A 21,108-nucleotide genomic window follows, 5' to 3' on the forward strand; every position below is an offset into this window, starting at 1 on the left:
TATCTGACCAATGCAACGTGCTCTCTTTATCCTTTTTCTCTCGTTCTTTTACTCCTCCTTTCAAATCTCACTCCTCATGCCTTAGACCAAAGTAGATGATTTTACTTTTTGCGTTGAACTTTTTGATGATGGTTAAAACTACAAACTTTCATTATTCTTGCCAGTTTAGGTTGCATGTAAAATAGTGCGTTTGTACTTATCATTTAGCTAAGTTAATATGGTTTATGATTTATTTGCATAATTGCCTTCTCTACATAAACATCATTGGCATCACAAGACCCTCAGAGTAAAGTGGAAGAGGGTTTGTCTCGTTCTATTGGTTATCGACTATTTGGTGGCATTTAAATAAGGATTCTGAGATTTTTAGAGTTTATTGTCCACCTTAACTGACAGTTTTGTTTTTGCATTCATGATAAGTAACTACGCCAAATTTAGCATTTTGACAATCAGTTCTGTCTACAGTAACTGCTGCAGTGTAAGCATTGTGCATTTTCGACTGCTTGGACTTTACTCTTGAGGGTTCATTTGCCTTTCAACTGATTCTTTATTTTTCAACTTGAGCTTCATAAGAGTTGGCAAATATGTAAGTGGAGTATTCTGAATGCCAATGTGTAGGAGCAGGCACTGCCATCCCTCCTCACCGAGAAATACTCCTAATTATCTTTCGTCCGGTGGAAATGGGCCTCTTTGAAGTAGTCCCTAAACCCAATGTAGAACTTAGCAAAGATATAGCTCATTATTTGCACCTGTGTGTTTGCCCTTATACTGCTTGAGTAGGTGAGCATTTTGATGTCATGTTATCCATTCAGATGCTGATGGAAAGACAAGTTCATTTTCTTCCTCTTTTGATTATCCTCCATTCTTTACAGAGAATGAATTAATTACTTTGTAGCCTCTGTTGGCTTCCTGCTAAAGCCGTGTATCTGCACTAGAACCGTAATGCTAGCCTGTTGGCACGCCACTGAAGTGGCTTGCTTGTCAGTGTGCTCAGCAACCCTTATGAACACACTGAAAATTTCTCCAGTATTGTCAACTTGCAAATGCTAAGAGAAAAATACGGAATGCTAATGGATAGGCAAGCGGAAAATGTTACTGCAATTTTTTTCTTCCTCTTTCCTTTTCTTGCATGACATTGGAAAGCACAGTGGAGTGTCTCACTGTGTTCCTGCATGTAAAAAACATCCATTTTCAACAAAATATCATATATAATCATTAAAAAATAATTTTATCATTTATAGTAGTAAAATAATAATAATGATGATGGTTCCTAGCTTATTAGCATCCCCATAGGTCCTAGCCTTATTTGAATGCAGCACAACGGTTTGTGCATAAGCCGATTCAAAACTGTGTGGAATGTAGAAGTACATTATTTTAATTAATGTATAATTATGAAATGTAAAAATGCAAATGAATAAGGCTAATAAATCCTTAAATCCCATAGGTTTACCCTGTAATTAGGACGTCTTTTATTATTTCTTCCCTACAGTTTCATGGTTTACATAACTCATACAGTCTGTTATGTACTTTTACACTTCCTTTCCTCATTTCTCTATCATCCTGAGTTGCTTAGTTATAGGGCTTCTTTGCCATTCCTTCTGATGTTTATCTTTTCTCAACTCATTCATTTGTCCGTGTCTATCCTCTATCTAGCTCATTTCCTCAGTGACTTCTTCATTCCTACAATCCCGTGTCTTTTCCTGTGCCTCTATTCTTTCTTTTTTGTCTTCTCTTTTAGTTTAGTCTACGTTGTTCTAATCGTAGCAATGCTTTACTCAGCCGAAGGATAACATAAAGATAACTAATTAGGCAGATCCGGATAGTATTTATTTGTCCTGCACTAGATTAAGCACTTTATTTTTAGCCATATGTCTTCACAAAAAAAGGTGTGAGATCATTGTTGTTATCTAGACACACACCCTAATCATTGTGTAACACGATGCACATTCTTTCTTCACATTTTCTCTCATTAGAGCACGCTCATCACTGAACAGATTTAGATTCTATCATTCTGTTGCTAATAAAGTAATTCATCAAGGGGCCAGTTTTTTATAAATAACTTTTCTCATACTGTTTTCTCCAATAAATATACGCATAGGACTTTAGAAAATTGCATAGACTATTAAGCTGATTTTGATTCCATTTAGCATAACACTGAGCATATTAAAAAGCCCATGAAATTGTTTTGTAGCTTTTATGTCATTTCTGTTGGCATTTACCCCACTGTTCAAAAGTTTGGGGTATGTAGTTTTTTTAATAAAAATAGTAACAACATTTTGATATTACAGAAGATACCTATTTTAAATTAATTCTGTTGTTTTTAACCTTCTATTCATCAAGGAAACACTGAAAAAAATTAAAGAAAAAATCAGAATATGAGAGGAATGTGAGAAATGTGAGACTGGAGGATGCCATGACAGTAATAAATGACATTTGTAAATGGTTATTTTAAATTGTTACAATTTTCACAATATTGCTGTTTTTATTTATATGTAGTTTCACATTTCAAAAAATATTAACTTACCCCAAACTTTTAAGTGATACTTTATATGCTAGGAAATGAAAAAATCACTTGTTTAGTTCTTTTCACAGAAAACAGACCAAACATACGCTGTAATCCACATATTTTATTTTATTGTAATCAAATCTTTGGAATGAAAAAAGAAAACTGCCAAGCCATTTCATGGGTCTTTCAGTATTCTCTTAAAGATAACTTTTGAGTATACTTAGAGCCTTAGTCGTTGCAGATGCACTATTAAATTGCAGTAGAATATTCCATGTTTGTTAATTAAATCAAAAATGGCTAACTCATTGCCCCTGATTTCTTTTATGGCATTTTTTGAGCACACAATCCATCTTCTCTCTTGAAATGAGTGACATTAACCAATTCATGCGAATGGCAGAATCTATTGTAAAGAAAGAAAATACATGAAAATTCATCATTTGGAATTGCGCCACTTCCTCAAAGCCATCGGTGGCTTTTGTGTTGAAAAGCTTTTGATTGAGAGAACAGGAAGAGACCACACCCAGATCAGCTCATGCATGCACGTCCAGACTGAATGTGAGCTGAGGGTCATCACTCAGTTCCACATTTGCTAGGTCCGATTGAACTCTGCTTGACTTTTGCTGCAAGTTGACAATGTGAAAGCTCAATGTCCTTGATTTGCCATAGAATACTCATTCTAGGTGTTTAGTTTTGTGGTGGGAGGAGAACAAATCATTCTCCTTGCTGTTTGCTAATTTCCTCTTCCTTGAACCCACCCCCTCTCCCTTCCTCTCCCATGAATGGCTGGAATAGATGCTGACAGGGCACAGAAGCACGGCATGGATGAGTTTATCTCAGCTAACCCATGTAGCTTTGATCATGCCTCGTTGTTTGAGATGGTGCAGAGGCTCACGTTGGACCACAGGCTAAATGACAACTTTGCGTGTTTGGTAAGTGTTTTTTTTTCCTGATTTCAACACAAAGCAACTATATGCAACATTTCCAAACTGTCTACCCATTTGTTGGAATTGTAGGGATGGTTTAGCCCAGGTCAGGTGTTTGTTCTGGATGAATATTGCGCTCGGAACGGAGTGAGAGGATGCCACAGACATCTGTGTTATCTTGGCGACCTTCTGGAGAGGGCAGATGCCGGGCACATGATCGACCCAACGCTGCTGCACTACAGCTTCGCGTTTTGTGCCTCCCATGTTCATGGCAACAGGTACAGGCTTGCATATGGATGCACCGTATTACTTGGATTTTAGATGTTGGGAAATACATGGATCATGGAAGCAAGAACCAGGGTGGAGAACCAAGTGCTTTTCGCAAGTCATCAGCATATTTTTGCATTTTTGATTTAGCGTTTATTATATTTTTTTCCCCCTGTGAATGTTCTTTATAATTTTGCCAAATTTTGTTGTGTCTTTTGTTCTCAATCATTTTTTTTCATTTCTTTTCCACTTTCCAAAACCTCAGAGTATTCTTTCAGCCACTACACTTTCCATTCTCCTTTTTTTTGTTATTTCACTTTCCAAATCTCATTGTGTTGCTCATTCATTACATGTTCCTGATAGTCAGAGGGGGTCTGAGTTACAGGGGGCTGGCTCAAAGTCAGGAGGGAAAAAGGAGTCTAAAAAAAAGAGGAAATGTAAAACACAGTTGGCCCCTGAAAGAACAAGGTAAGAGGGCTTGTCAAGGATATATTCATATCAACAGTATCTTAATCTACACTGTACAGTAGCTGCAAATGTAAATCACACAGACTGAAAAAGGTTAAACAGCTTAGCTTTTGTTTCATTCTTGTTCCAAAGCTCTGACTACAAAAAGTTTTTTTTTTTTACTGGGTACAGTAAAGTTGCATTATTCTACTTACTTTTCATCCAATAAACAAAATGTGAAATTAAATGTAAAAGCATTAATACATTTATTTCATCAGACCCAAAAAGCTTGTTTATTTCCACAGCAATATTACAGACAGATTCACTGCGCTGATCAAAAATGTTCATTAATGATTTATTTGAGTATTTTTAAGTGGAACAGTAAGCACCTCTCGTAATAGGAGAAAGATGCATAAACTCCAGCTAAAAAAACAAACAAACTATAAATATCTTTTCTTATGTTTTGGGGTAAAGTCAGCACGATGTTGCATGATATATTTCCTCTCACAATAAGACCAAGATCCTGTAAGAAAATAAGTTGGATCATCTTTAAATTCATTGAATTCAAGCCTGTTTGCACTTGTACAGCATGTTTAGTTTAGGCTTCTCTTCCCACTGACTTGTTGAAAGTATATTTATTATTGTGCTGCAACTGAGTGTGTATTAAATATATTTTAATGCAATATGATGCCCAAGTGGAGCATTGTAACACCCATAGCTGTAAATAAAAAAATGGGTTGGAAACAAAGTGCCCCAAGAGTATCACAACAGGGTCCCATCTGCTGGGTACAAATACATTTATAGCCAGTGTATTAGATTTAAGAAAGCCAGACATTGCTTCTGGTTAGATGTTCTTTCTGAACTCAATGTGCCAGGACTGTGTTTTATTGTTACAAGTGTTATATACTGCATACTGAAATGTTAATGTGGTTTGATTAGCTTTCCCTGAAAATATACAGGACTTTAAAAAGCAATTATGTAGTATCATAATTAGTTGTTGTAATAATAAATACGCCAGTTCAAGAGTTCTTTTTGATTTTTATCACTTTCCTCTTGAATCTTCTTGACAAATTGATCTTTCTTCCTAATCAATTTGCAAATAATGGCATGTTTTGCTTGTAAAATAGGCCTGATGGTCTTGGAACAGTAACGGTGGAGGAAAAAGAACGCTTTGAGGAAATCAAAGAGCGATTACGCGTCCTTCTGGAGAATCAGATTACAAACTTTAGGTGAGTGTGTACATGCAAGACTTTTATTGAACATTTCACAAGCAGAAAGACTATGTACATCAGTGGTTCTTCTGGTTTTTATATTGGACATCGAGTGACAATTCAACACCTCGTAAAATTTTTAGTCTACAGAACTAGACAAAAAATGTCCTTTAAAATCATATAGTAAAAATCTATGACCGTGGACTGCATAGGTTTAACAATGTGCAAATTATTAGGCAGAGAAAGGAAACCGACGGTTTTGTAAATGCATAAACAACAGCAGAGGTGATTTATTAGCTTAATGCATGGAACAAATGCTGAGCCAAGTATTATATTAGGCAGAATATGAGGAGTACACAGCCATTATATGCATAAACCTGTCAATGTGATTTCACCAACAGAGCTCAATTATAGCCTGTGCAATTCAAACAAGACACTTTGAATGAGTTCTTTTTTTGCTTAGTGTGTCTTTTACCTTGTACAGTTTTATTTGTGGATTTCATTTGGAGAAAAATACTGAAGATTTAGAATTTTCTAATGTCAGCCATACAAGATTGCATTTTAGTAACATTGTATTATTCACATTTAGTATTGCGACTTTTTTTTACATTTTTTTTATTTTTTCTTTGCTGTCCATAGGCCATTTTTGGGTCTCGACCCACCAGTTGAGAACTGCTGATGTACTCCTTTCTGTTGTTTTCTGAACAACATTACATGCAAAAATATAACTTTATAGGTTTTTTACAATCACTGGGATTTTTGTTGTTGTAGGTATTGCTTTCCATTCGGTCGCCCTGAGGGAGCATTGAAAGCCACTCTGTCTTTGCTGGAGAGGGTAATGACAACATTGCTTATATTGATTCAGAGTAACAGCAATAGAAGGAAAACAGAAGCAATTGGTGGTATTTTGTTCAGTACCGCCTGTCTCTGTTTACTAGTTCTTCCATGCATCATTATTTAAAATTTAAAAAAAAAGGTGAAAAAGAATGACTCACTCATACCAGGACAACAAAATGTATGTCACTAAAATTTGGATTTATGCTGTTTCACAGGTGCTTATGAAGGACATTGTGACCCCAGTCCCACAAGAGGATGTCAAGGCTGTCATACGTAAATGCTTAGAGCAAGCGGCTCAAATTAACTACCAGCGCATCACTGACTACGCCAGAGTGGAAGGTGACTTGCATTGCCCTGTTCTTTCACAGCATCATAATTTTAAAGCACTTAACCATGCTATGATTTCTTTTTATGATTTTCATTTTTTATTCCTTTTTTTTATCCATTTGAATCAATTTATTGCATAAACGGTGGTCTATTTTTGAATAATGAGCTTTTCTTTCACAGCATCATGATTTTAAAGCACTTAACTATTGTTATGATATTTTTTTTTTATATATGATATTTTATTTTTACTCTCTTTTTATCTATTTGAGTCAATATAATGCATAAACTGTGGTCTATATTTGAATATGGTGCTTTGAGTAAATAATCTGTTCTGTTTTTAGTTTGTGAGAGGAAAAGAAATTTAGGTTTGGGTACCTTAAGCCTTTTTTTAAACTGAAGATGAATTTTGTTTGGTTGCAAGTGAATGTATACGTTTGCTTTTTGTTTAAATTAAATTAAATTAAATTAAATTAAATTAAATTAAATTAAATTTATTTTTAATTTAATAATTTAATAATTTACTATTTTATTTCATTTCACTATTGAATTGCACAGCAGCTGTCTTCTTTGGAATAATATACTTTTTTTATTCTAAGGCAATTACTGCTTTTGTTTCTCTTTCTTTTCAAGAAAAGTTTAAATGTACTCTTGTCTATTCTCCTTTTGTGGACTTGTGTGTAAAAATGCATTCAAATCCACACAAAGAAGAAAAGCTTCTTACCATTTCCTATCTACTGCGATAATATAGGCTATTGGACATTTTTCAGATGCTCTCCACACATTCTCTTTTCTATTATTATGGCTCAGATCGGGATGATAAATGACATCAGGGTAGAGAAATGGTTATGGAGGAGGAAAAGGAACAAGGAAACTGAGTCAGAGAGGGATGCAGGAATGGGGACGGATCTTGCGGCGAAATAAATTAAGTATGTGGGAAGGAGCGGTAGAAGGGAGGAAGAGCCCATTAGAGGAAAACAGGTTGAGGGAAAGAGGAGTGAGATGAAGAGGAAGCATTCATGAAACAATGCCAGGTTGGGCAACAACCGTGAAAGAGGATTACCAAGAAGCAAAATATGGGCAATAAGGAGGTGTCTGTTTGAAGAGGAGCAGAAGGCGTCGTGGGTTGGTTTTGAGGAGGATGTTTGTGTTTAGATGTTTGAAATTGTCTGTGTCAAAGAATGAATACCCTCTACTTCATAAAATCCTTGATTCTGTCGATGATTTCGAACAGAGTGTCCAACCACAAATGGCTGACAGTCTTATAGAACACAGTATCAGTGCCTTGGCTTCTTGTTCCTCGTAATACAACAACTCACCCAAATATGATTCTGTCATCAGTTCCTCAGATTTGTTGTTTGAAATACATATTGTTTTCGCTTCTTTAGTGGAACACAATGAAGATATTTTGCAGACTAAGCAGCTCTTTTCCATACAACAAAATTGTCTGGCTGCTCTGAAAAGGTTTGAAAAGTGCAAAAACACTTGCAAAAAAAATGTGCATACAAATCTGTCAGTGTAATGTCAATTAAATCCATAGAGGAAAGAAAATAGCTGTATGTGTTTCAAATAACATAATTTTCAGTTTTGGGTGAAAAATACACTACAGTTCATAAGTCTGGGGTCTCTGTAATATTGTGAAATGCTGTTACAATTTAAAATAACTCTTATTTTAATATATTTTACTATTTATTTATTCAGTAATAATAAAATACAATTTATTTAGTAATTTATTCCTGTAATGGTAAAGCTGACCTCTGTGTCACATGGTCCTCCAGAAATCATTTTAAAATGCTGATTTGGATATTACTGTTAAAACAGTATTTTTGTAGAGGTTTGAAGGAACAAATATATGAGAAATAAAAAAAGCTGACACTTTTGATCAATTTAATGCATTCTTGCTAAATAAAAGCATATATTTCTATTAAAGGAAAAAACAAACAAACGACTAACTGGCCCCAAACTTTTGAACAGTAGTGCACCTTTACAAGTTTTCCACTTCCACTTTGTTCCTCATTTTTTCTGTCTCTAAGTAAGAATTTAAGGGTGATTGTGGTTTAAGGGTTTTAACCATCAAATCATGTTGTATTATCCAAACTTTTTCAAAAGCTGATTTCTTGATGAGAAGCTCCCTTAACACAAGACATCCCTTCACCATAGTCAACCCTTGACCCCCTTTCCTCTGACCCCAAACTCTTGCATGCCGAAATCCTCTTTTTCTTTAGGAAAAAAGAGGGAAATGTATGATCATCCTGTCTACTCCTTGGCTACACAAGTGATGGATTTAACCATCCGTGAGTAACAACTCCTCACCCCTCATCCTTTACCTCTTTTTCATCAACTCAATCACATCCTTTTTGGAACTTTTCTGTTTGGCCATTTTCACACAGACGACAGACACTGAGTAGAGTAACGTTCCGATTCCAACTCCTTTGGCAGAGATTTCCATCTGTTTGTAATACGACATGACTGATGCATCCGTTCAGCTTCCTCTTGTTCGTTTTTGGTTGAAGCTCATGTTTGTGACTTGAATGCATTTTTACTTTGCTCGCTATTTTACTTTGTCTGAGTGTATATCGTTACTGTGGTGTGGTAGGTGGTTTCACTGGGGGGTTCCAGACACATCAACAGGTGACTGAGCTTCTGGGAGAGCAGGAGTTAGCACACGTGTACGAGCTATGACTTATGTGTTCCAACATCACAAGTCTGTCTTGTTCGTGATTTACTACAACTGTGTTCGATTTGTCATGCGACCGAACAATGGCTATTGTCTCTTTGTTCAGTATGTCGTTTAGTTGCTACTTTGCTATGTGTTTTTGTTCTTTCGTTCCAGGTAAATATCGACATGTGTGTTTGTTTGCCATAGTTTTTTTTTATTATTCTATATCAAATAAACAATAATTCTTTGGAGAGCGACCAAGAATGAAATTACCAGGATGCTGCACCAGCTTTGGGCTAAATCGTGCCACCTTGAGGAATAATTCTTTTCCTCCTCCAGTTCTCCTTCTCTTTCTCCCTTATTTCTCCCTCTCCTTATGTTGCTCTGACTCGCTTTTTTTCTTTCTTTCTCTCTCTCTCTCTCTCTCATCTCTCTGAAGTTGAGAAAACTCTAAAGGATCAGAAGGATCCAGGTGAAGCTATGTTTGACGTCATCCCCTGTCCCCTTCAACACATCCTGGCACATGACACAATTACGAGGACAATTTCTTTAGTCTGAAAGTTCTGTACACACCACGGCACAAGGATCTTCCTTGTGATACTTTTTTTGTGGAGATAGTATTCTTCTATGAAAATATACACAAAATTTGGATAAAAACTTATTTTGTGTTATATTATGACTTTAGAAATAGAAACTGAACATTTTAGCACTGAATAGTCTGCCTAATTGTGCTGTATTATGCAGACTTATAAGAAGTAATACTATCTTTCACAAATATTTCAGTGGCAGTCTTTTCAATGTGTTAAAATGTTAGGGTAGAATGATTGCAAATGTTTCACGCTGGGAATCAGATTGTAACTGAAGAATATCTGAATCCTGACATCCATCGATTTTCTAAACAAGTAGTCCTCAACTGGTTTTGCTGCAAATTGTTTCGTGTCACAACCCACCGGTTGAGAACCACCTCTCTAAATCTTCATTAGTTTAAGAGATGTTTTGCCGCTTTAATTCCCAGTCCTGGTCTTAGAAACTCGACATGACCAGAACATTTTAGACACATTGAAAATAGATAAAGTATGAAATTTGGATAATGATAATTGTAGATTATCATTAAATCCATTGTCATTACTTTATCATGTTGTGTTGATGACATCATGGCCTTAGGAAGAGTTAGAATGAGTTTCTATCAGATATTAATGGTTCACAATGTAGTAAATTTGAGTATGGTGCCCCACAACCCCATTAATAACCCATGAATTTAACAGACCGATAAACCAATGGCATAAATGGCATTTCACAATCTAGACACCAAGATTAAAGAGTCAGATGAAATGATAAATAAGTAATGTCCTTCATGACTGAAGTAGCATTTCAGTCAATAAATTAAAGATTTTCTTTTCTCCTTTAGTGGAGACCTCAGCATTGCTGAGTTGGTCGGTATTTTATTTTATTTTATTTATTTATTTATTTATTTATTTTAAATTTCTGTCTTATTCATTTCATCTTGTTCCGACAAAAGTTAATTATGTGTTAAACCAGAAACTCTATTGTGTGTCCGGATGTCCTCATTTCATCGAAGTGTTGCATATGTCTGACAATCTGGTCTGCTTTTTCTCTCATGTGTTGGCCTTAAGACAGCATTAAGAAGTTCTACAAATTATTAGTAATTTGCCTAGATACATAAAAATGCAGTATTAGTTTTTACAGTGGGGTCCAAACGTCTGTGTCCACATTAAACATCTAGAATTTTAACCTATATAGTTGAAATTTTTAGGTTTTAGGAAAGGTAATGATGTAAATATGTCATTATAAAGATTCTGAATTTATTCTTCTTAGCATACACTGATGCACAAGGTACCCTTTGAAACATTCTCAAATCATGATGGAGAACATGATCATGAGGTTTTATACAAGTAGTCATGCAGCTCAAGAGAAAAAATATATAAATTAAAAAAAAAAAAAAGCAAATTAATACCACTTGTGGTCTCAGACTTTTGAACCCCAGTTTAGTTGCAAGCTTGCTAAACTTTTTTTTTTTTTTTGCTTCAGAGATTGCCAAAAATGATTTTGGTCCATTATTTTCTCTGACATCAGTTAGGCATCTTTTCTTGAAGTGTTATGAGTGTCATCAACAGTGTTGTCATTTCTGCATGCTCAATTAGGTATTTGTGACCTTAGCTTCTTCAGATTGCATTGTAGTGCTCATGACATCAGAGATTAAAAGAATAGATATATTAATCAAATGCTGTAATATTAACCATCCCTCTTCTCCCCACCATTCTGCTCCAGAGAATGTAGCTAACCTAGCTACACCTGCTAAAAAACTGGAGCATGTCATCCGCCTGGCAGAGTTAGTCATTGAGGTTCTACATCAGAACCAGGACCATCACGCCGAGGTGAGTCTGGACTCTTTCCTCTCTTTCTCCCACGTTCACTCTCTTTTTTTCTTTAGTTCAAAATAGGGCTGATTTAAAGGCCAATGGCTCCTCTCTAAAAAGCAGCTTTGGAGTTTGCACAATGCAATTTGTTTTAGTGGAAATTAGTCAAACAGCAAAAGTTCACTCTCCTGTGAGATCCAGGTCTCTAAACCACTTTCCCTGGATCTATAATCTAAAGAAAGCCTCAGAATACAGATGTGTTCTGAATGTTAGACAGATTCCTTTGGAATGGCTAAAACTAAACAGAACTGAAGATGCATTATGAATAGAGAGCTAAACATGGGTTTCAGATGTAATTATAAGAATATGTCAGCATTTACTACACCAAGAACAAATGCATAATTGGCTTTATTCCGTGGTGCAGTTTAAAGTATTAGGTAATCCATGGTCTTCCTGAGATTTATAGATTTACTGTATCTTTCTGAATATGCTTAACAGGCTGCGGTCACAAGTACAGGAGACCAGTCGGTACAGTATCATGTTTCTTTTTTTCCTAAGTTGTCATCACATAGTGTACCTTTTCCTCAAGCATGTCGATTCACGCAGTTAAGGGCTTTTCTGTTATGTCTGGGTGGAATGGGGCAAGACGATGCTTAAAGAACGTAATGAAATTAAGATTGAAAGAGTTGGTCTCTTTATTTATGGAAAGTATCTACCTCCTCACACTGATTCACAAATGAGCAAAATATTTTAGTTTTAACTCCAAGACATTATCGTATAAACATCTGTAGATCATACTTTGTAAAACTATAATATGGAAAGCCATTTAAACCGAAGTAATTACTTTATAACTTCCATTTGAAGTAAATCTTACTTTTTATCCAAACGTTTTGGGAAAAATTGTTTGTAATCAACATTTTGTGCATACATTAACACTTTGCACATACATCACCTTCTACGTGTTCATATTTTTCCTCACCATTCACTCCATGGTGATGTTGCAGGAAAAGAGGTATGTGGTCAAATGAATGCAGTGAAAAAAAAGCCCCTTACTGGCTTGTGCATGAGCTATGAAGGGTTCCCTTCCCTTGTAATGTCCCGATCCTCACAAAGTGAGGGAATGTTTTGCTGCATCTGACATGGGTTCGTCTTAATTCCTCAGCATTGTGCCCGTCAAGTCTCCTTCAAACTTGTAAGGCTTGTGTCCCCGACTGGCAAGGTCAATGCTCAATGATTCCTTTGCTTCCAGGGGAATGTTTACATTTACCCACCCCCCACGCTAGTTGTGTCACCCTAACTTTTCCCAATTAGTGTTCCCTACTGCTAGTGTACTTGGACTTCACAATTCCTTAAAAGGACCAAACCAATGTCATAACATTGCCCTCTTCCCAGGGCCGCTCTTGCTTATTTAAATTACAATATGATTTTTGTATTCAGTCAAGAAGGTTTTAATGTTAACTCCTACCCAGCGCTCATAGATTAGCAAGAAAGGCCTTGGGGAAGGATTCATGGGCTGCTTGGATTTGGCGTCTCTTATCGCTCTCTACCCCACGTTCTACTTGTCTGTCTGGTTAAGCTCAGCCGTATGCATTGCCCTGCTACACTAGCAAATGCTATATTTGTTGGTCCCAACGTTATGACCAGTGTAGGTTTTCAAGTGTTATTTGTGAAGCCTGCAGGTAAGTTCTGTGGTAAGTCTGGTCTTAGAGCTTGCTGTCCCTAGGTAGCAGAACGGATTTGGGGGAAATATTTTGGGGCTCTTTGAAGCTGTGGGTTTAAAGGGGTAAAAAAGAGCATGCAACCAAAGGGAAGGATTAAGCCTCTTAAAAAGGCTGATCAGTTCCCTGAATGGGTTTATCACTGGTCGGTTGTTTTAATTAGAAGAAAAGTGTTTCATGCCAAGACTGCAAGCAAGCCTGATTGATCTAAGAAACTCCTGCTCAATATCCCACTACAGGCTCAAAATTTATGGTCACTTTGAGAGATTAAAGAAGAAATATTCAGGCAAATCATATGCATTGCCAAGTAAAGAAGTCTGCTGCTTGCTTGCAGTCTTTGGTGTATTAGGGGCGGCAATGTTGCATGATCGCAAGACACATCCCCATCCCAAAGGTAGGGATGCAGTGATGTGAACGGTTGAACTACATCTTCCATTTGGAGGGCAAAAGCATGCAGGGATTTCTACCTCACTTGCATGAGAACTGCACCTCCTCTGGCATCTTGACTCCACTGAGAATTAACCTGATACAGGAAAAATTACATCTGGTCACAAATATGCACACATTTGCAACACAAGATTAAAGGTGTATTGTAATTTTTTTTTTACAACTTGAATGTCAGGCCCTCTTATTAAAGGAGTTTTAGATTTTCTCTTATTTGGATTAATGTGTTTCTTTCGAGGGCCTCAATTCCTAAGATAAGCAACCTTTATAGAAGATTCATAAATTTCTTTTTATGGTGAAATGTTTTTCCTCAATATTTAGACTTTGTTTTGGATGATATAATTATATATCTATATATATAGCAGAATTTTCTGTGTTGCAAATTTATAAATTGTCTAATGTTTTAAGTCCATAATGGCTTAACTGATCACCATTAACCTTGTAAACTGGTTACTTGAAAGCCTTATCTATTTGATTAATTAATGTAATAACTTCTATCACTGAGGCAAAATATGAACCATTCATATCAAAAACTTCTCTTCATTTGAACTCTTACTAATCAAATGAAGAACCATTACTTTGAAAGCAGATATACAAAGTGAATATGTGAATCACATATGGCAGACATTTAACCAGCTTACAATCTTTTTCTTCCTGAGATTACCCAATAATTTTGTCATTTTTCTAACTCTCTACTTCTTTTCATTCTTTTTACCTTTCCTGGACTATGAAGGCCTTTGCATGGTGGTCAGACCTGATGGTGGAGCACGCTGAGAACTTCCTTTCGCTCTATGGAGTTGATATGGATGCTGCTCTTGAGATCCAGTCTCCCGAGAGCTGGGACAGTTTCCCGCTCTTTCAGCTTCTAAACGATTTCCTCCGTACCGACTGTAAGCACTTCTCTCAACATTTGGTTAACAGTTCTGATAGTATTTTCATTTCTAATTAAGTGATCGTTGTGTTTTTACAGATCACCTGTGTAATGGAAAGTTCCACAAACATCTGCAGGATCTGTACGCCCCTCTTGTGGTGCGATATGTGGATCTTATGGAATCCTCCATTGCTCAGTCCATTCACAGGGGATTTGAGCGGGAGTCATGGGAGCCTGTAAAGTAAGACACCAATTCCTGAACAGTGTGTGCGGTGACTGGGAGCCAGGGCCTTTCAGGACAAAAACATCACAAAAAATATTTAAAAAACAACTCGTGTATATACATTTTATGTCAGGTTGCAGGGACAGGCATATCATCTGTAAAACTATACAGCTAATTAAATGAAACTGTTTAACATCCATTTCGACTTCTCAGGTAAAGTCTGAAAAGCATTTGTTTACACCATTGTAAACAAAATAATTCTTTAAATAGCATGACCTCTTTAATCATGTCTTACGTGAAAAAGCTGTCAAACATCAAAAGAAGTTCACCAAGTTCACAATCTATCAGGATAGACTTTAGTCAGTGTCTTGCAGGTTTCCATCTTTTTTTTGTGAACTAACCCTCATATTGTGCGCTTTAAACAGAATGCTTTTTATGTCCTAATCAATTGTTCTGTCATGCTTGATTTTGGTTTGCATGTTGATTTTAATATTTTCATACCAGTTCCCAGCGAACAGATAACAATATTTAGATAACCTGCTATCTTTAGATAAGATACCGCCTACCCAAATATTCCAAGCCTAACAGAATATTCTTCTGTCAATTAATCGTATACCCCTTGAGAATTACAAGTCAGTATGATTTTCCTCATTTGTTTGTTGTCTGTTTGTATGTCTAAAACCCCACCACCGTCCTCAGATATTTCGAGCTGCTGTTTGTTCTTGCTGTGGAAAAATTCTGCTTTTACTTCCTTTTTATATAAGTGTGCTGTTGTCGATATTATTGACCACAAGTTTCTTTCTACTCAGGTCTTCTGTTTTAAATGTGCTGTAGATTCCCTCCCTACATTTAATGACCAGTTTTTATGTGTGTGCTCTTTATGTGTGAAGATGGTCTTTTCCATTTCTCAGTTTCTCTTTTTTGTACTGTATGTCTTACATTGCTTATTTGCAGCATTCCACACTGCCACTGTTATGGATTTTTTTGTTTCTTTTTTTGTCTGTTTCTGCAGGAGTTTAACAAGTAATCTGCCCAATGTGAATCTACCAAATGTGAACCTCCAAATTCCCAAAGTACCAAATCTTCCAGTGCCAGTAGCAGGACTATCTGTTAACCTTCCACAAATGCCTAGCTTTTCCACTCCGTCCTGGATGGCTGCTATATATGACTCTGAGTGTGTATTCAATGCATTTACCTGAGATCTGATGCATTCAAAAGTCTTCTTGGCATGAAAATGTTTGGGGTTAGTTAACTTACCGTTAAGTATCACTGAATTGCAAGATGTTTGCTAAACTTGCCAGTAATTAAAAGACATTTAAATGATGGCTATTGCAGACTTTCCATGTTCTTTGTATTGAATATAGAGTACCTACAGGGCAAGATGACTTGCCTCTAGAATCATTCTCATGTCAAGTAGCCTGCAAAGGGTTCCAGACAGACTCATGTGATCTGTTATTTGAAATGAGAACTGAAAAGCTCTTCATTTTCCTCAATGTGCATGCCATTGAGGGTAGACTGAGGTGGTGAGATCTGGATTGCAACCCAAACCTACAGCCAAGCCAATGCTTTGTATTCAAATATAATTCTATCATACAAACTAACAAGTAGATGGCCCTAAAGTTAACAAACATTGTATAATTCCATATTGTGGACTAAAACATTTTTCTTTTGTAAATTTTGCTGTAATTGAAAGTCCAAATCTCTTTATTTATTTTCTTCAATATTTAGTCATTTCAAAAAGTTCATTTAGTGTGGTTTTTTTTTTATTTACCTGAATCTTGAGCAATTATATTGTAGTCAATATTTAGCTACTGTTTTGAATTCCTTCTATAAGTGCCTGCATGAATTATGCTGGGATATTAGGGTTTGTTGATATTAAAAACATCTGGTATAAGCATCAGAATGTCAATGGTAAGAAAAATGATTCTGGAGGATAGCTGAGACAAAAAAGGTGTCCTAAACATGAAGGAACATTGGGTTTGTTTTGTGTGAAAGTTACCAGTGGGTGTGGGTTGGTGCAACTCCCTGCCTGGTCGTAGCTCTGTCATTGCGTTGGTAGCTGATGCTCTGAAGTAGATATTACTTCAGTGTAGCTGGCATCCAAGGCAGTAGAAACTAACACCCAAAGAGTTCAAACATCAGAGTGTGCTTTTTCAAAAAAAGAGTAGAAAACATCACATTTGCAATATACAATCACCGCATCATACTAATTTTTATTAGGAATTTAAAGTAGTAGTATTAGATTTTTGAACCTAACCAATTCCAAGACTGCAGCATAAAATATAATTCACTCTTATGTTTTAACTCTTTAACCCTGGCCCTTATGACACCTCTTTCTACTCAGGATGGCAGCGTCCTCAGAGTCGACTGCATGGTGTGTTTTGACCTCGGGAGTTCCTTTAGTCTCAGTAGGCATGGGTGATGAGAGAGAGCTTGATCTTTCTTCCATTTTGGTCACTGGACCTTGCCCTTTACCAACTTTAATATTCTGGTTTAAACATACAGTTCACCCAAAAGGTGTAAAATCATTTATTCACATTATGTTACTCCAAATCTACTGCAAAACATCTCCAAACTATTTTTTTGTCCATACAATGAAAGTCAATGTTTTGGACCCCATTGACTTTAATTTTATGGGCAAAAGTATTCCTTAAAATATCTTTGTGGTGTGTGTGTTCCTAGTAAAAAGTTTGGAGTGATGTAAGGGGTGAGTAAATGATACAGAATTTGCATTTATGCTGTATTATCCCTTTAAGAATCACATTGCACTTAGAGTCGTCTTTAACAATAAACATTAACTCTAAGAAAGCACTAATTCTCTGAATAGGTAACAGATGTCATTAAGAGCATTGGCTTCATATTAAAGCACCATCTTGCTTAGCATCTGTTAGTTTGCAAGCCTTCTCTCACCATGACATTCCCAGACCCTTTTCCTTTAGACCAAATTGACAGCAAAGTATGCATGAATTCAGGTCAGTCCTTTAAAGTTTAATAACCAAGCAACAATGCAAGGTTATTGATGTGTTTTTCAAACACACCTATCTTTTATTTTGCCATGCACTGATTGTGTGGTTACATTCCCTTTAAATTAAACATTCTAGTTCTGAGGGTCAAATTTTGGGAGCGCCGGTTGGTGTATGGTTAAAATAAAGCAATTCTAAAGTCTTATATACTCTGCATTTTCCTTAATTCTTAAATATTTGGGACTTTTGACCTTTAACGTCTTACTATACCTGACAGCAATGGCTCTGGAACATCGGAAGATCTGTTCTGGAAGTTGGATGCCCTACAGACCTTCATCAGGGACCTACACTGGCCAGAAGAAGAGTTTGCTAAACATCTGGATAACCGTATGAAGCTCATGTCAAGTGACATGATTGAGACAAGCGTTAAACGGTAAAATAGTATCTCTAGTAACAAAACAATTGATGGCATACATGAAGATTTTAAAGTATATCTTTGAAGATGAATGAAATTTCATGCAAGATGACTCACACCCTTTGCTGGTCAACAGCACCAGGGCAGCGTTTGAATCTAAGCTGACCAAAAGCAGCCGTTCCACAGATTTCCGCATCCCACTGTCCTTATGCACCATGTTCAATGTGATGGTTGATGCCAAGGACCAGTCTGCTAAACTGTGTGCCATGGAAATGGGCCAGGAGGTAATTGGCAAAACTTCTGACTGTTGTGATAGACAAAAGCTTGGTCTATATTGGTACTTTCACATTATCCTCAGCAGTTCCAAAAACTTAATACATTTTCAAAGATTTAATAACATTATGCAAATGACTGTGAGAATACTTTCACAGAAATAGAAGTCAAGAATACATCGAGAAGATTATGGGACAAAATAATAGCGTCTCCATTAATTACAATTTCATGTTGGACAATGAAATTTTTATTTAATTTTTCAAGGATGCATGTTTTAATGGGTAAATAAATGTATTTTAATGGCATATAAGTGTGCATTTGGTTGTACAGGCACCTGCAACTTTATGTTCAATATGGATTTAGCCATGCTTTCTTTGTCTGTTTGGATTCATCTTTGGTTTAAAACAGCTACGGCTAAGTTAATTGTTTTAAATATATCCACTGTATAAGTTTGCCTGAGTATATAAATCTGTCTTTACCTTTTAGAAACAGTACCACTCTCAAATCGATGATCTCATTGAAGAGAGTGTAAAAGACATGATTTCCCTTTTGGTGGCAAAGGTATGTTTTGAGAAAATGGTAGACATCAAGTACTGTATCGGTATAACTCTTGTTGAATTATTTGTCTTTGAGTTATTGGTTTTGTGCCACCTGAACAGTTTGTGGCCATTCTGGAGAGCGTACTTGCCAAGATCTCCAGGTATGATGAAGGAACTCTCTTCTCCTCCTTCCTGTCCTTTACGGTAAGAATTTTTACCTATTTCCAATTCTTGCATGAAACTGTGAATTTTCAAAGGTGCACATTATTATGTAATTTGCTCATAATTGATGTATTTACTTATTTTAATATGACAAGCGTTACTGTACATTGAAAATTACTTTATACTGAAAAGGAAGGAAACTGCTTATTGCACAGGGAGAGTGATATTTACATGGAAGCACTTGATTCAAACTTGTTATTCATTTCAGGTGAAAGCTGCATCAAAATATGTGGATGTCCCTGTGAGTATATGCAAATTCAAGCATTTTCTTTCTTATTCAAATCTGTTTCATACAAAACTAACATTTTCTGTTTCTGGGTTCTTTCTTCCACAGAAACCAGGAATGGATGTTGCGGATGGCTATGTGACCTTTGTCCGTCACTCTCAGGACATTCTGAGAGATAAGGTCAATGAGGAGGTGTATATAGAGAGATTATTTGATGTAAGTAAGATGCCGTAACCTCCGTGCCTAACAAAGGAGGGCCCATCCAAAATGTGGCAAAACAATGGGGCATATGAGGGATAAGTCACATTTTGAGTGTCGAAACCTGGAGATCTTACATCCAGACACATAAGGCCAATCATGACCTGAAGCTTTCAGTCAGCTCCCTAATGTCTCATTGCTGTGACTTCCTGTTCCAGCTCTCTGTGCTCTGGTGTTTCATTAGCCACGATGCATTGGACCTTTGTGCTCTGGTGTTGTGTTAGCTAACGTGCGTTGGACTATATGCTCAGCGGTTTCTTGTTTAAGAGGCAAAGTGTCACCAAGTGGATTATTTATAAGACAGTGCTCTCAAAGTAATCAACTTTATTTTGACCTGAAAAGTGCAACACAAAACTTTTTTTAAATAGAAAAAAAGAGGACAGATTTTACTAAATGCATTATAAAAAAAATTTAACATTCAAACCATCAAAGTAATTTAAGCTCATTGTATCACTTTTATATATTTTGCAACCCTACCACTTTTCATAAAATCCATTTTATTTTACCAACTGACATAGATATGAGAGCACTGTTCAATTTAGAAAAATAATCCTTTGTGATTGTGTGAACATGTGTCTTTGTTACACAATGGCATACATGTGTGTTTATATATTTTAATAAGAAAAATGTAACAGATGTGTGGACCAGTGGTTGTTTAGGATACAAGTACGTATGTGTGTGTGTGTGTGTGTGTGTGTGTGTGTGTGTGTGTGTGTGTGTGTGTGTGTGTGTATGTGAGGATTTGTCAGCGTTTTTATAATTTTTAATTTTCTATATTTAGTTTCCTGTATAAATATTAATGTGTGCGTGTGTGAGAAAATATTTAGTTGTGTCATACCATACTATAATAAGTTGTATGTATTACAGTATTGTGGAAAAAGTGTGATCATGCAGTGTGTGAGAGCGAGTGTCTGTTTGTTAGGAAGTCTATTCCGTAAATTTTGCAGCTTTACTTGCTTGTGTTTGGAACATTTGTGACACACACATCTTATGCATGGACCGTGCCTTTTATTTTATTTTATTTACAATTCAGTGCTTGTTATGTGCATCATATTTTTATTTCCACACTCAAAGACCCACAATGAATCTGGCATGATTGCTCCTCTTGTTTTGCTCTATAGTTTCAGTCTGTCCCTATTAAAATGTCTTCCCAAGAATTCCTGTCCAAACTAATCAGCACAGTGAAAAGCTCAGAGGAATGAAACTGCAAAAGCAATTATTAAAATTGTAAATTTGTGTGAGGGCAGCTGCCATACAATGGCAATATACATTAATGAACAGCAGCTGGAAATATGCATGTTTCGTGTTTAAATGATTCCCTGTTTAGTTACAACTGACTTTTTTGATTGGACAGTTGCATCAAAGAGACTGAAATTGTGTGAAATTTGTAAGGTTCACTGTGGTCTT

At 36.2% G+C, this 21,108-nt stretch overlaps 1 protein-coding gene across 1 annotated transcript in view; it reads left to right on the plus strand.

The window, feature by feature from the left end:
• Positions 1-20,575, plus strand: part of LOC122347263 (calcium-dependent secretion activator 1-like) — a 74,028-nt gene extending 53,453 nt beyond the window's left edge. Inside the window, 17 exon segments of the mRNA XM_043242448.1 lie at positions 3,296-3,432; positions 3,517-3,704; positions 5,268-5,369; positions 6,123-6,186; positions 6,404-6,527; positions 8,738-8,806; positions 11,461-11,567; positions 12,048-12,077; positions 14,445-14,601; positions 14,682-14,823; positions 15,818-15,979; positions 18,046-18,201; positions 18,320-18,467; positions 18,943-19,017; positions 19,116-19,199; positions 19,426-19,458; positions 19,552-20,575. Coding sequence (XP_043098383.1) covers positions 3,296-3,432; positions 3,517-3,704; positions 5,268-5,369; positions 6,123-6,186; positions 6,404-6,527; positions 8,738-8,806; positions 11,461-11,567; positions 12,048-12,077; positions 14,445-14,601; positions 14,682-14,823; positions 15,818-15,979; positions 18,046-18,201; positions 18,320-18,467; positions 18,943-19,017; positions 19,116-19,199; positions 19,426-19,458; positions 19,552-19,677 — 1,904 coding nt within the window. The 3' untranslated portion in view covers positions 19,678-20,575.
• Positions 20,576-21,108: the final 533 nt, after the last annotated feature.

This window comes from Puntigrus tetrazona, chromosome 6 (genome assembly GCF_018831695.1).
Source record: "Puntigrus tetrazona isolate hp1 chromosome 6, ASM1883169v1, whole genome shotgun sequence".
Classification (NCBI taxonomy): domain Eukaryota; kingdom Metazoa; phylum Chordata; class Actinopteri; order Cypriniformes; family Cyprinidae; genus Puntigrus; species Puntigrus tetrazona.